We start from the raw sequence: 15,103 nt of genomic DNA, 5'->3' as shown, positions 1-15,103 counted from the left end.
GGTGCTAACTTGAAAAAAAAATCAAATGGACGCATATCCGAGTACAACTTGTAAATTAACACAGTATTTCTTGGTCCAGACGATTGTTTTCTACGGTAAAAGGGGAGCAACTCGAACTGACTTCTTCAAAGGGGAGCAACAACAATAGAATCTATTTGCAACACTGTTACATTTACCTAATACTAGAGGTTTCAATGACAATAAATGACAACAAACACGTTTTTTACTACTTTTCTTTGTTTTAAGGTCATTAAGATTGACAAACTATTGAGATTGTTTTTATTATTGATGCACTTGGCAAATACAGGTGACGAGTGCGTGGGAAAAAGTAGTCCCGGTTTGGCAGTTGATGACGTCATTTCGTGCCGTTGATAATAGTCGTGCCGTTGAATATAGCCGAAATGTAATAAACACGGCTTTAATCAACCGACTTCGCTGTAAAAGTGGGATAAACATAATTGTTTTGAAACAATATAATGATTTGTCTATAATTAGTACAGCAATTTATTTTTCATAAACAATACTATCATACTCTGTATTTGAAAGACATAATACTCTTGACATTTATTTGTATGTAAGAAATTAATTAAAACAATACAATTTTCTTATCCTTTCCTTCTTATTGTAATTTGTATTACGCGTGTATAGTGTGTGCATAACACATTTTTATGATAAAAACTCTTTAGAACAATTATTCTTCAGATATATAAAAACTCTTGTCTTAAACAATAGCATCTATTAAAACAAATCAAATAGATGCCTTTGGGAGACTGCATACGTAATTTTGCAGAAATGTGTTGCAAATTTAACTCTATGATAATAAACCTTTTATGTTATAGATGGTGCTGTGACCTTCACAGGACCAGGAACAATATCAAGTAACGCAGCAACAGTAAGCCTAGCAGAAACGAGTGTGGAAACAGACACACTTTTCACGGTAGTAGCAACGACTGATGTGGCGAGTGGAAGTGTTACATTCGCATTTGTTTCTGATGGCAATCCAGACTCAATTGCTACACTCACTGGCGGAGTTGTGAAACTGGCAGCCTCTAAAACCTTAGACAAGGAAACGAAATCATCATACACGTTCAAAATAACGTAAGTGACACATCAACGATTTGTATATAAGTCTCTCGCACGCAAGTCTGACGTGTATATCATTCATGACCAACAAGCATTCAGTGTATATCAATGTAAACAGAGTTGTTAGTGAGTTCCGACCAGTATTTAATCCCTGGTTGCAACACCTATGCCTTCTATATCTGTATTTACTTCCGTCTGTTTGTCCTTTCGGAGACCGGATGCTGCAATAACTCATCGGTAATATTAACTGATAAAATGCATTACAGATGATAATCAAACAAGGTTCAACCATAATGATTGTTGAAAGGATCATGTATGGAATGTATTTACGCAAAGATCAAACGCCATGTTAAACTTCATGAAATGAAATCACATCAAATATTGCAATACAATGCAATATATATATATTGAATTGCCCTCGAGTTTTTGCAATATTTAACGTTATCTTATTTTATTTATTGTATTTCATCGTCACATAACTAGTTACATACAAATTATGTTAGGATTACAATTGTTTTCTCCTTAGGCATCAACGATAAATGGTAAATGATTTCATCAAGCAAGTACAACTAAATTGATATATAAAGGCAATGACCAGTTGTTAAGTGATTTGGATAAACACCAGTATGGAGTGTTCTTTTCCTCTGCAATACTACCACAATCTGATTCTATTTCAATTTAATAGCGGCGCCGATACAGCGCCGTCTACTGCAACTGTAACAGTCGTCCTAACTGTGACAAACAGGCTGGAGTTTGCAAAGACAAGCTACGAAGTTTGTGTAGCTGACGGCACTGTTGCAGGTATACATATTTTCACCCAATTGCAATGCTTGAAGACGCTGAATATTTCTATTGTCAGTATCTCTTGTTTAAAGAAATATATCTTTCAATGTAGAGGTATAGCTAATTCCTACTGGATTTACTGATAAGTAGCGTTTTCTTTGTTGTTTTTAAAGAACAAATAAGTTTATATTAAAAAGCGTCCACCCATTTTGGCTTTTATAATTCCGTAGACGTAGCCACATATTCACGGAATGCTCAAAAGACTCCAGCATTCATCGAAGGAAATCGTATAACCAACAACATACACATTTTTGTACAGCCCTGAATAATAGGCAATATAACAAGCTTTAGATTTGTGATGACTTCAAATAATTAATCAATATTCACTTAAAATGTACATGTTTCGATAGTATGCTTTTACTTGCAAAACAAGTCGATTTTGAGCAGGTTCAGCATCTTTCCTAAAAAACAGCGTACGTTTTTTAAGGCATACCGAGAAAGAATGCAAACACTTTAGATCTATTGAAGGTTGATAGCACAAAACAATATATGTTTAATTTATATTGTATCTAAATGGTATTGTTATTGTTAAAGATAACTGCACTGCATGTCATGCTGCATGTGTATCTCAGTGCAGTAGTTACATATTCTAAATATGGTCGCAAATTTACGTAAGTTGTACTGAATAATAAATGAATTAGTAATTAAGTCAAATGCTTTATCACTTTATCAACAGGGACAGTGATTGGGACCTACACAGCTGTTGATGTTGTTTCAGGAACAGACACCGTAACCTACACAAATAGTGAGAAATGTTCTTTTTTTACCAAAATTGATATAATTGTGTTTTAAATAGAAAATTAGCTCTAAAGATTTGGAGGCAAAGGATGTATATTTATTTATTAAACGGAACATTTAATTAGGCAACTAATGATTGAAAAAGTCCAAAACTAGTAAAACATTAACGTGTATTTAAAGCGTATCACTTAATTAAAATATCATGCACATATAGGTAGAGAAATAAAGATAAGTAGAGTGTAACAACGTAAAACGGAGAATTTTACCTTGTTGTATAAATACACGGCATTGATTATACCATGTCAGGTGTTAATTTGCCTGTTATTGTTTTGTCATCAAACATATCTAAAAAGTTTGGTGAGGATTTCATGATTATGCTGCCCGCCCAACCGCTCGTCCTCCCATCCGCACACCTGCATATCTACCACGTATGTTCCCATAATACGTAACGTCAAGAAACGAGCGTATACAAATTGTGAATAACATTATGGTAAATCATAGTGCAAATCAGTTACATAAATATTAATATTTTTAATAATTTTAACCTAGCTCCTACTACTGACCTGACTGTTGACGCCTCAACTGGCGCTCTCAAAGTTACGACGGGCAGGACACTGACAAGCGCTACATCTGGCGGATACACCACAACGGTCACTGCAGACCAGACTGGATCGAATGCAGCTGCCTCGGCGGACGGTACAACTGTCCTGAAGGTCACGGTCGGAGGATGTAGCGGAGCTGGACAAATCCAGTTCATGGTCATTTTACTGCTGATACCACTGCTGATCACACGTTTATTCTAATCTCTCAACGAATATGCATGCAATACGTGGACTATCCATCGTTCTTCCGTACATCGAGAATAACAGTATTCCATGTTGTGTTAAATATATATATATATATATATATATATATATATATATATATATATATATATATATATTCATATAACATTTTATGCATTGATTCTTTAAATAAAAATGTATTTTACACTGTGGAGATAAAGGAGCTCAAATTCAATTAGATACTTAATATATTAAACATATACATCGTAAACATGGTACATGCATAGGCGTTCAAAAATACTTCCTCATTGTGTATGTATGTGTGCATAGAATAGATATGTACATTCATGAATTGTCCCTCTATGAAATACCTTAAGTACTCGATATTTTGGGATAATGAAACTTGTTTGTACCTTAATTTGTTTGTTTTACTTTTTGAAATAAAGTTTCTCTTAAACGTGTTGCCATTTATTTGATTATTTATATCTAGTTTTGCTCATGTCTTTATTTATATTGTTTTAGAACAATAGTTTTATATAGGAAATGATGATGATAATACTGATAATAATAATAACAAAAATAAAACAATGAAATAATTATGATGATTATCATGATGATAATGCTGATGAAAATGCTGCTGCTGATGATGATAATGATGACGATGATGACGATGATGCTGCTGCTTCTTCTGCTGCTGATGATGATAATTATGATGATGATGATGATGATGATGATGATGATGATGATGATGATGATGATGATGATGATCATGATCATGATGATGATGATGATGAGGAGGAGGAGGATGAGGAGGAGGATGAATATGATGATGATGAGGATGAGGATGATGATGATAAGCCTTATGTTCAGGACTAGATTGTATGGGACCGTGTATTATTTTTGGAGTTTTCACTTCATATACACTTATATTTTTTAATGCAGCATCAACATACTAAAACAATATCCCGGAAAGAGAAACATAATGCATTTGAATATTAACCGTAAACCGAAAATATTTCGTCACAGTTCCCATAATGCTTTGTGGTAATTTTCACAGGTCAGTTTGATCCGTCGTGTACACAATTGTTAGGCATTTAATTTTATTGAATGACATTTAAAATACATACACCTCCGTGTAAGGCTCGGGACGCAAGGGGATTTCAAGTCGTATGGTTTTAAAATTCAAAATACATGCGACTATCAAAATTCAATATTTGAATATAAGTAGTACATTGTTTTTATAGTAAGTCAACTGTAAACTGTAACTGAAGGAGAATCTTGTATAAATTAAAACATAGAGATTAAACACATCTACGATTTTAATGTTCAACTAAAGACCTCATAATAGATTAATATGTTCTTTGATAAGAGCGGTCCACGTGTAGTGCCATACAAATGACGAGTTAAAAGACGTATAGCATCCCAATTCGACACCTTAGACAAATACTCGTTTTATCCCGAAGTGCAGAACAACAAGTCATGCATGTCATGTGTTCAAGTTATGCCCGTAATTTGTGAAAGTAGTTAGGTCGTATCTGATTGCGTGTGTGTTTTAGAAATCACTGTCGCTAAATAAATGTGCATTGATCATAACATTATTTTATTTTTAGCATCCAATGACCTGTTTGACCCTACGAAAAAGGGGGGATTTATTAAAAATAAACAACTTATAAATTAAAACTCAGTGCTGGATGTTAAACTCATGCCACGAAATGCTACCTTGTATGGTGACTGATTATTGTATAGATGCAACCCTACATATAATTGTAATGGTATTTTTTAGTAATGTAACCCTACATATAATTATAATGGTAATTAATTTAAACGAAAAAGAATAGAATACAAATACAAGTTGTCGTAATCAGCATGTTCGTATTATCATGCGGTTATGATTGTTACATAAAACAAAACATTACAGATACATTACAAACTATTTAATATATAAAATTAGTGGATTAATGTTTTGAAAGTAAGTTATAAAAGAGCGATAAATAACACATTGTAAACAGTATTGCGTGTCGTATTGTCGATTTAACAGTACAGATGGACACATAGGTAAATTTATTTTGGAAAAGAAGAATATATACTTTTGTGCAAGCGAAATGGGGGTTCCAAAAACTACACGATGACTAAGTAACAAATAGTTGGTTAGTCTTAGCAGGTTAAAACAATGTAAAAGTTAGTGAAATTATCGCAGAACTGGGTAATATTACCTTTATATGTTGACATAACATCATATGTTTTTGCCATCTTTGTTTCTGTTGGCTTTTTCTAATTTTACCAACCAATACCACTTTACCGTGAGTCTTGAAGCTATTTCAGGTCACGAAATTTTTTTCAGTTCAAATACCTATTATTATGTTTTTCACATAATTGTATTTGGATCTAAGTAAAAAAAACTTGTAAATATTTTTTTTTACTTGTGTAATGTGTGGCTACTACGATCACATACCCATGAAGTACCGCACATATACGGGGTCAATCTTATTTTGCATGTCAACTATGCGTCACTCATCAGGTGACTACGTCGGCCGGACGGTTCCCGTGCGTAGTGCACATTTTTTTAATAAAAAGGCAATGGTTTCTTTGGCAATCTCGAAAACACGCGTCTGTCCTTGCCAATCTCCAGACAGAGTAGTCGTCCTTGCTCTAATATACAATCTCTGCCATCACAAGAACATGCTTTCAGATCGGGAGGATTTTATTGTGTTGGTTAAGTATTTAATCACGAATAGAATTATCATTTTCTTTTATGTTCTTTTCGCGGAGGTTGATACTGAACGTTGTTATTGCACAGTGATCGTAATGTCAAGTATTTATATTACAGGTTCTTTCGCACGTCACTGTTTCTTGTTTCATATTTCATGTTGGACAAGAAAGAGTACAGATCCTAATACCTACGCCTACTCAACATATTAATCTTTTATTTCATCAATTTGGCACACATGTATCATCCCAACATATTATTTAAGCTTGTATGCACCGCATTATCGATATAACATTTAGTAACCATAGAGCGTAAGTTGGTTTCTCTTTCCTAGTTCCTTATTCTTAGTTGATTAAGGAATAAGGAATAGTTCTTCATTCCTCATTCAAGCTAAAATATGTGATATAGGATTGTAAAGAAAAATAATGCAAACAATTCTTAAGTAAATCAACACAAAATATCTCGAATGCATTGACTACATGTATTGCGTCATATATTCATGTTTCTTCTTCGCGCTTGTATAGGATTTCTTGTTTAAACTGAACCGGCATTTTCTAGTTCGAATACTAACTTCACAAAAGTACTGGTTTCTTTTTTCTGCTGTAGCCGCGAAAAAGGAACTGATTTATAAATAAGAACAATCATGGTAAAATGTAGTTGATTGCACTTGTACATCCCATAAATGTATATGTTTCATATGGTGTTGGTATGGAATTAGTATTTGAAGTCGAAAATGTTCGAAGTTTGTTGCAAACTTTAACATATTGCCTCCGCGTAGTATGAACAAATCTGCATTAAATATTTAGAATCGCCTAAAAGTGTAAGTGAACTTGGTCATCAAAACGTATAGTACAATCAAAACGTATTAGAAGTCGGTAAAAACATCTCAAAACGGGGTAATTCTTAAGTAACATTTATTCTTATTTGTAGGCATATTCTTCATCAACGTCGTATTTTCCGAAAGTACGTGTTTACCCGATTTACAAACATATATCATATGATTTGCCGATGGAGATTAAATTTATAGATTTCATTTAGGCATAACTATTCTTAAGATTATCTTCTGGAGCTAGGCACCAAATCACAATGTCATATTGAACAAATATAGTACTCGTTGAAATGGGCTTGTCGTGAAAGATTTTGTTATATAGCTACTTGTTGAAAACAAAATACTGACATAAATAACATGCCAATGTGGTTTTGTATTACGTATTCGTTTAATATGTAGTTTATGTGTTCCTTGCAAATAATTGTCGATTTAGTTTTATCATTTAATTGTTAGTAATTTATCAATATTTAGTTAAGATGTCGGTTTTGGTTTTGTTTGATAAGAACGCACTTCTAGGGATTTATAACTTAATTATCTATAGCAGTGTGTCTGTAATGATTTCAAAGACCATTGAGTGGTCGTTTATTGAAATAAAGTAAAACAAATGAAGTAATAAATCGTGAAAAATTGACAAAAAAGCGTATTGTGCGATTAATTTGGATGAAGATTAATGATATTCAACGTCATAGTCATTGAATAAAACAATAAACAGCAAAAACATAAACACACAGGCGATCAACGTATCTACATGCACATGTACCAGTAAATGCACTTAAATGAATTCACAGCATAAGCATACTAAAACATAATACAATCTTCTTTGCCACGCTTCGAAAATATAACATCATTATTACTTCGATGTAACGGTTGTTTAAGATAATTTAAGTAATTTTAACGTTTATACTAATCATTATAGGTATGATTTATACTATTCCAATAAAATCAATTCAATTATATTAATGTTATTGATACCCGTTGATTGTTGTTATATGCCTTCAATTGAGCGATTAAACAAAATCGGGTGGATAAATGGATGGATGGATGGATGGATGGATGGATGGATGGATGGATGGATGGAAAGATGGATTGATGAATGGATCGATGAATGGATGTTTGGATGGATGGGTAGATAAATTGACAGACGCACGGACGGACGGACTGATGGATTGATGCATGCATGCATCGTGATGATGATCATGATGATGATGATGATAATGATGATGACCATGTACTTCCAGAGTTCGTTCCGGTTCATCATTTTTATGTATTGAAGTCTTGATAGGACATTCCCTATATATTTTGTCTTCAAATATGTATTTTAATACTACGAGGAAGTTAGCAGTCGTCGCTCTAATTGATATATTGTACTTTAGTCTACAGTCAAAGACAAACTCCTTAGGGTACGGACACTTGAGAATTGATTGGCATTATTAAACTGTATGTCAATAAATCAACAGTGATATTTGCGAACGTTCTTTAAGTTTGAGAAGTTAATTAAAACATTTAATATCTCTTTCGCTTTTATAATCATTTGTTGAATAAATACGATTGCAAGTGACACTTTAATGGGATGTTTTTAATGGTATTTGTCGAGATTGCACTTAATCGAATCCGGGCAAAAAAGTTTTATTATTTTATCTATTTAAAATTAAATCTAATATATCAAGGTATATGGCACATATCGTGTCAATAATTATATCACCGTTTTTGAACAACACGAGTTGAGCGAGTAATTCTTAATATTCACCTATTATTCCAAATATGTTACGACTAAATAAATATTATAAACATTATATCAGCAACTAAATGATACGTTATTATTGTTTGCAATAAAACAATCTTTAAAAAAGACAACAATGCACAAAAATTGTTTTTTGATGTTATGCAGGCGTTATGCAGATCAAACATTTAATTAATCAATAAGCACAGAGTCGAAACGAATTAGGGTGTTTAGTATCTATCGACATGACGAAATGATTGTGAGACTTCAATTTAATGTGTAATGTAACTGTAAGGGTGATCTGTATATAGTTCGTACAGAAGTATTCAGTTTTTAAAACATCTAAAAACATTATTAATCAGTTTTATTAACCGCCATTTTATTTTCTTAGGAGTGAAATGAGAGTGATGGCCAGTCATAGTGGAACTAATAAAAATACTTATAATATGATATTTGTCAGTATAAATTTACGATTCCGATTGCAAGAGGCAATTCGTCATGTTAAACTATCAATTACATATGTGACATATGAAATAAGATATTGTAAAATAACACGTAAAATAACGATCAATTTGGAACAAACGTTATTGCTAATAAATATATTAATGTGTGGTTATTATAAAATTTTACATTTTATTTTTATCAATATGTTTTTTCTTCAATTCCTTGTAATACTTGCACAATGACGTTTTGTTTCCATTTTTTAACAGCCTCTGATATTTACCTACGAAGGCATTTCATTCTACCCACGGGGCATGTCACTAACACGTTGTTATCAGACCGTGGTTTCTATACTTAAGCAGTGGCATCCATACGGTCACCAACTCTACTCTGTCCTAAATATAGACAATTAATTATTTGGCCTCAGGTTAGTGAGCATTGTGAGTTGTGAGTATGTTTGTTTATCTGCATTCCTAAAAAAATATATATTTCGTTGCTATTTAACAATGGTGCTTTGTTACCACCCACATCCGCCTGCAAGCGTGGAAAACTTGTCTTGCAAGTAAGTCAGAACATGCATAAGTACAATTGTACGACAGTTTTTAAAAATATTTCTTACTGTCGAACATTTTCGGTGGTAAGGTATTTGAATTGCAATATTTTAATACAACTACGTAAGCTTTGCTTAGACATCAACGAAACAAAGTATTGCATTTTGTAAAAAGCACCTGCACAAAACAATTTTATGTTATCTTGAATTATATTGTTTAATTGATCACAGCGTTTGCTAAAATAAAGTTGGTTATCACCCTTGTATTACCAATGGTTGCCTAGCCCTATTGAACATTGCCCATAATATATGTTCTTAAAGTAAAATTATTTCGTGAAAAGCACTTGTCATCTGCTGAAACATATGGTCGCCTAGGGTTTTGGCAACTCCTTTGTTGAATACTTTATAGACAACTACACACGTAAATTATCCCGGCGTATTAATACAACTGTTGGTTACCTCATGAAGGCCGTTATGCGCCTCACACCCACAGCCCCGGGAAACTAGTACGCTCCTCTACCAACTGACGTATTGATTTCGTTCATAATAATGTTAATGTGATACACTTTTATGATGTTGAGCTTAAAACCGAAATTTTAAGTCAATGTCACATTCATGTTGGAAATCGAAACTAGTTCGTCATAGTTCAGATGAAAACAGTTCTGTTAATCAAATCATATAGGTTAAACAAATATATGGTTTCACGATTTAACTTAAGACCACAGACAATAAGTTAGTTCTTGTATTAAAGCGGTCCATATGCTATCCCGTTTCTATGGCGAGTAGGAAGAAGTGGCTGCCACTTCGACAACTTAGCGAATATTTTATCCCAGAATGTGATTTGATTGCAAAACAGGCAAAGTATATTTTCGGGTAATTCATTGTTGTTAATTTATTGTTTATATCTTAATTTGTGTGTTTCTATAATCAATGTCGATACATAAATGTAACAATAAAACACATTTGTGGTAATGTCTATTTGGAATACACATTTTATTTGACTTCTAACGTCCAATAAACTGTTTGAACCCTTCTACAAACAAAGCAGATATAATACAAACTAATAAAGTAAATCCTAGAAGGGCATTACAAAACAAAATGCAAACAATATTATTTAGGACAAAACGCCTTCACAATTTACAGATATATGACATTGTTATAAATAAATAAAAAATACAAACCTAAACTACGCATTTTTGAAGTTTTAATTTCTAAAACAAAATTATTTCGACTGTTTTTCGGAGCTGTATAGGTGCCCGATAAACGAACAAAATACGGAAATACGTGTGTTCTGCAGTTTATTGGCACACTCATAAAATGGTATTCTTGTATCAAAATTATATGGCTTAAACTCACAATTTTGATAAATGATAAAAATATTCAATTTCGGTAAATTTCGCTACGAATAATAAAACACGTGTCGCCATTTTGTCTTGGCGGTTTCGCGTCCTCCTGTGAGAACGCTCTCATAGATCGGACGAAAAATATCGTTTATTTTGTATCAGCGCTCTTATTTTCCGTTGTTTCAAAAACGTCAAAACGACAAATTGTTAAAATGTGATAAGACGTTGTTGTGTGTTTTTTGTGTGTACATTTTAGCATTATTCTCTGTTGCGCCCTTTAAAACCGACAACAATACCATTACAACGAATCTATGTCGCCAACACGCCACTTTAGGTCCATCGTAACGAGATAGATAAGTGAAATTCTGTAGTTTGGGCAGAACAAATTGACCCCTGAGTAGACTACACAGTTTTATATGTAAAATGAATATATGTTTTGGTTCAAGCGGAGTCGGTTACAAAAAATATATCGATGTTTACGTACAATGTGAAATTATCACCAAGCTGGACAATACAACTGCTATATGTTGACTCTTAATCATAATTATGTTGCTGACTTGGTTTCTTTTTCAATTTTCTAATACTGGGCTTAGAGCCACCGGTACCTTTGTGGATTTAATGGCATTTCAATTATCCACTCCTTTGATTTTCACTGGTTTGTATTTGGATATCAGTAAAGGATTTGTAAGATATTTTCCAGTCAAACGAAGTTCAATTTATATCAACGAACGAACACGTTTGACAGGTATGGGGCAGAATGACCGCTACGATGACGTACTTACATAGAACAACAATATGGCGTCAACCTTATTTTGCAGATAAACAATGCACCAACTGACAGGTGACCGCGGCAGCCTAATGGTGCTCGTGCGAACTGCACTTTTTTCATGAAAAGCATGCGTTTCATGTATGCGTGTTCTTCGTCGAGGGTACGTTTTTTGCACATGTCAATCGGTATCTTCTTTATGAAATTCAAAATAATTATAATAATCTCGCCGAAGACTTGGGCGCGTAATGACCGATAGTCAATTTGTGATACGTTTAAGTTAAACCTTAAGGGATTGTTCTTTCGACATAACGCAATTTTACCATTCCTAAGTAGCACTTATATTGTGAGCAGCAATTTCGTTTTGTAACGATTTCTCATTATATAGAATTCTGATCGGTCAAAATATGCATTATTTATACCTCCAAATTATTTACCTTTAGTACAATATTAGAATATTTAAAATGTGTAACGTTATCAAGACAAATACGTATTACAGAACTCAATCACATCTGTCATGAACCCACATATCTCGGTTTTGCATCGTTTAACAGCATCTAATAGGCAATTATATAAGGCCAATTTTTTTGGCAAGCTATAACTGTTCAAAAATTATATGGTGTTCTTTAGTAAATAAAGAATACAGGTTTTATACATATAGTCTAAATTCAATATTGCACTGCAAATAAGTACTTATTATTGCTTATCTTATTAAAGTTTATACAATTCAAATTTGTTTGCAAGTGTAACTATTGATTGAGTTGAATAGCGATTGATTCGGTGTGTGCGTTTGTATACAAAACATCATACTTTCTATATCTATAGCATATTTATGAATATCAACGAGGGAAATAACATAAAATCAATACATTATATTTATTAGTACAATACATTATATTTATTAGTAGAATAAATTAAATGAATTATAAAAATGTATAACGATTAAGTTTACTAAGAAACAGACATGTTACCCGTATTTGTTGCAAAACTAAGCATCGTCCATGTGTCGTATGAACTAATCTGTTTTGACGTTTTTCATCAATACTCGAAGTGCTATCAAGAAGTATAAGCAAGCGTACAGGAACTCAAAAAGGGTTTTTCTTTTGGTATAATATATGGGTACACATTCTTCTGAACCTTTATGTATTATGTAGTGTGTGCTATTTATCAACCCAACCTCGCATCATTTGAAAGATAGTGCATACCCGCTTATAAAATGCGAAGTGTATGGTTTGCAAATTGAGATTTATCACATTTAAGTAGGACTAAACTGGAGATTCTCTGCGGGATATAGGCGCACATTTTCCCTGTCAAGCTGAACGGTTCAAGTACAGTGTGTCTGGACCTGCCGTAAAAGATTGTGTTTTATTACCGCTTGTTGAAAAGAAAATGTCGTAAATAAAAGTTCAATGCGGTTTTCAATAATATATTCGTTTAATATTCAGTTAATGTATTATTTTCAAATACGCTTGGATAAGTTAATTAATTCAATTGTAAGTAATAAATCTTTGAAAAGTAGATATATTCTGTCATGAGTCGCCTCGGTTTTGTTTGATAAGTACTCACTGCTAGCGATTTATTATTTAACTGCATTTGAAGAACAGTGCTTGTGAGTTTCTTTAAACAACATTAAACACAAAGCATGTAAATCATACGAGGAAATGACATTTAGAGCGCGTATTGCGAAAACTGTTCATAAGGAGAGTTATATTATTTTATGAAACCCATGCACGAATGAAACAATGAATCTTCGATATATTATTATAAAGGCACTCAGGGTATCTAAATCTGCAGGTACAAGTAAATTATTCATCTGATAAGGAATAATCATGGGCGTGGTGATCAAGAGGTTGTAAACTGAAAATGATTAAGTTTAATTGCTATACTGTGATGTTTACATACGTTTAAACTAAAAAGTCGTACGGTTAAACTTTGGAGGTTAATAAAAGTTATTTTTTATGTTTAAATCAAGACGCATATAAATTGATCGTGCGAAGGAAATTATGCTCAGCATTATGCAGTGTAAAATGTTTTATTAAAAAAGTGTCATAAAATACGCCCGTCTAAAGGTCTGGGTTACATTGATATGCAACCGATGTATTAATATGTTATACAGATGATGAATCAGGCATAAATACAAAATAAAACATATCAATTCTATGAAAACAGATCTCTTTTTCGCATAACATATAAATCTGATTTCATTGCAATAATGCATGCACAATTTCAGGTTAGAATTGCAGGAAAGCTACCAACGCACAATTATAGTTTAGTATAAAATCTCCATCAAAGACTCGTGTCATTGATCAATGTAAACAACAGTCATTTAGTGCAATGCCCCCATCACACTCCAGTTATGAATATGGATGACAAAGCCATTAACCTGACTGGCACCAAAAGCAATCATGAACTAGACCTATACGTAAGGTATCTACATACGCACAATTACCGTTTGACACCTCCTTCCGAACCTAAGTAATAGAGCTGAAGCCGTAGTTCTATTTAGTTCACGCGATATTTAAAATGATCTGACCACCTACATATGCAATCCCAAGCTAGATCTCCTCGGAAGCTCCCTAAACACAAACATTGAAATCAAAACCTCCATTAAAACTAAAGTTATTTAGCGGAAACCCTGTTTAATTTTTAGTGACAGTTATCTTGACCTATCAAGCCCCAATTACAATCACAAGCTCCAGTAATGCTTGCTGTATTTAATGTTTCAGCAGATTTGTGTTAATGGAAACATAAACGATTAGCAGAAAACATATATAGTTCAAGGATCGTTCTTTGCTTATTATCACACTTGGTGGATATTATAAGACAACGGTCAAGTCACTAAGTTTTATGATGTTCCGATGTAAAACTATAGGAGTTGGAGAGAGGACAATGTTAATTTTGCTATTTGTTTTACGAAATTGCATTAAGCGATAAGTTGGTTATTTGAAATGACTAAGATATGCAAATAAACTTTAATGTCAAGTTTCATGATAATCCGATTTTCATGGACGCCGTCCAATCGCCTGCCCGCAAAAAGTTCTCACATTATATATATCGTTTTAAAAGGCTTATGCAATGGCGTTGAAATATTGTGGAAACTGTATATGAACTTAATGCATGTACTATTTATAGCTGCGAAAATCGACTGCGCTTTTTTATAACAACATTACTAGAAAATAGCAATCATTATTTACACATGTGTTTGAAAACGAACGATAAAACTGGCGGAAAATTAACTGCGCTGGCACTATACAGGAAATCTTAAATGAGTTGTTTCCCTTTAACTAGTGTTGTATTT

At 33.0% G+C, this 15,103-nt stretch overlaps 2 protein-coding genes across 2 annotated transcripts in view; one reads left to right on the top strand and one right to left on the bottom strand.

The window, feature by feature from the left end:
- The window catches only part of LOC127849311 (uncharacterized), a 209,247-nt gene that overhangs the window by 112,485 nt on the left and 81,659 nt on the right, over positions 1 to 15,103 (bottom strand). The window lies entirely within an intron of this gene.
- The window catches only part of LOC127847784 (mucin-5AC-like), a 49,490-nt gene that overhangs the window by 7,204 nt on the left and 27,183 nt on the right, over positions 1 to 15,103 (top strand). The window contains exon 2 of the mRNA XM_052379926.1: positions 840 to 1,098. Coding sequence (XP_052235886.1) covers positions 840 to 1,098 — 259 coding nt within the window. The remainder of the gene's footprint in view (positions 1 to 839; positions 1,099 to 15,103) is intronic.

The sequence above is a fragment of the Dreissena polymorpha genome, chromosome 10 (assembly GCF_020536995.1).
Source record: "Dreissena polymorpha isolate Duluth1 chromosome 10, UMN_Dpol_1.0, whole genome shotgun sequence".
In the NCBI taxonomy this organism is placed as follows: Eukaryota; Metazoa; Mollusca; class Bivalvia; order Myida; family Dreissenidae; genus Dreissena; species Dreissena polymorpha.
The sequence above is the reverse complement of the archived record's forward strand: the minus strand, read 5'-3'. Positions and strand labels throughout refer to the sequence as shown.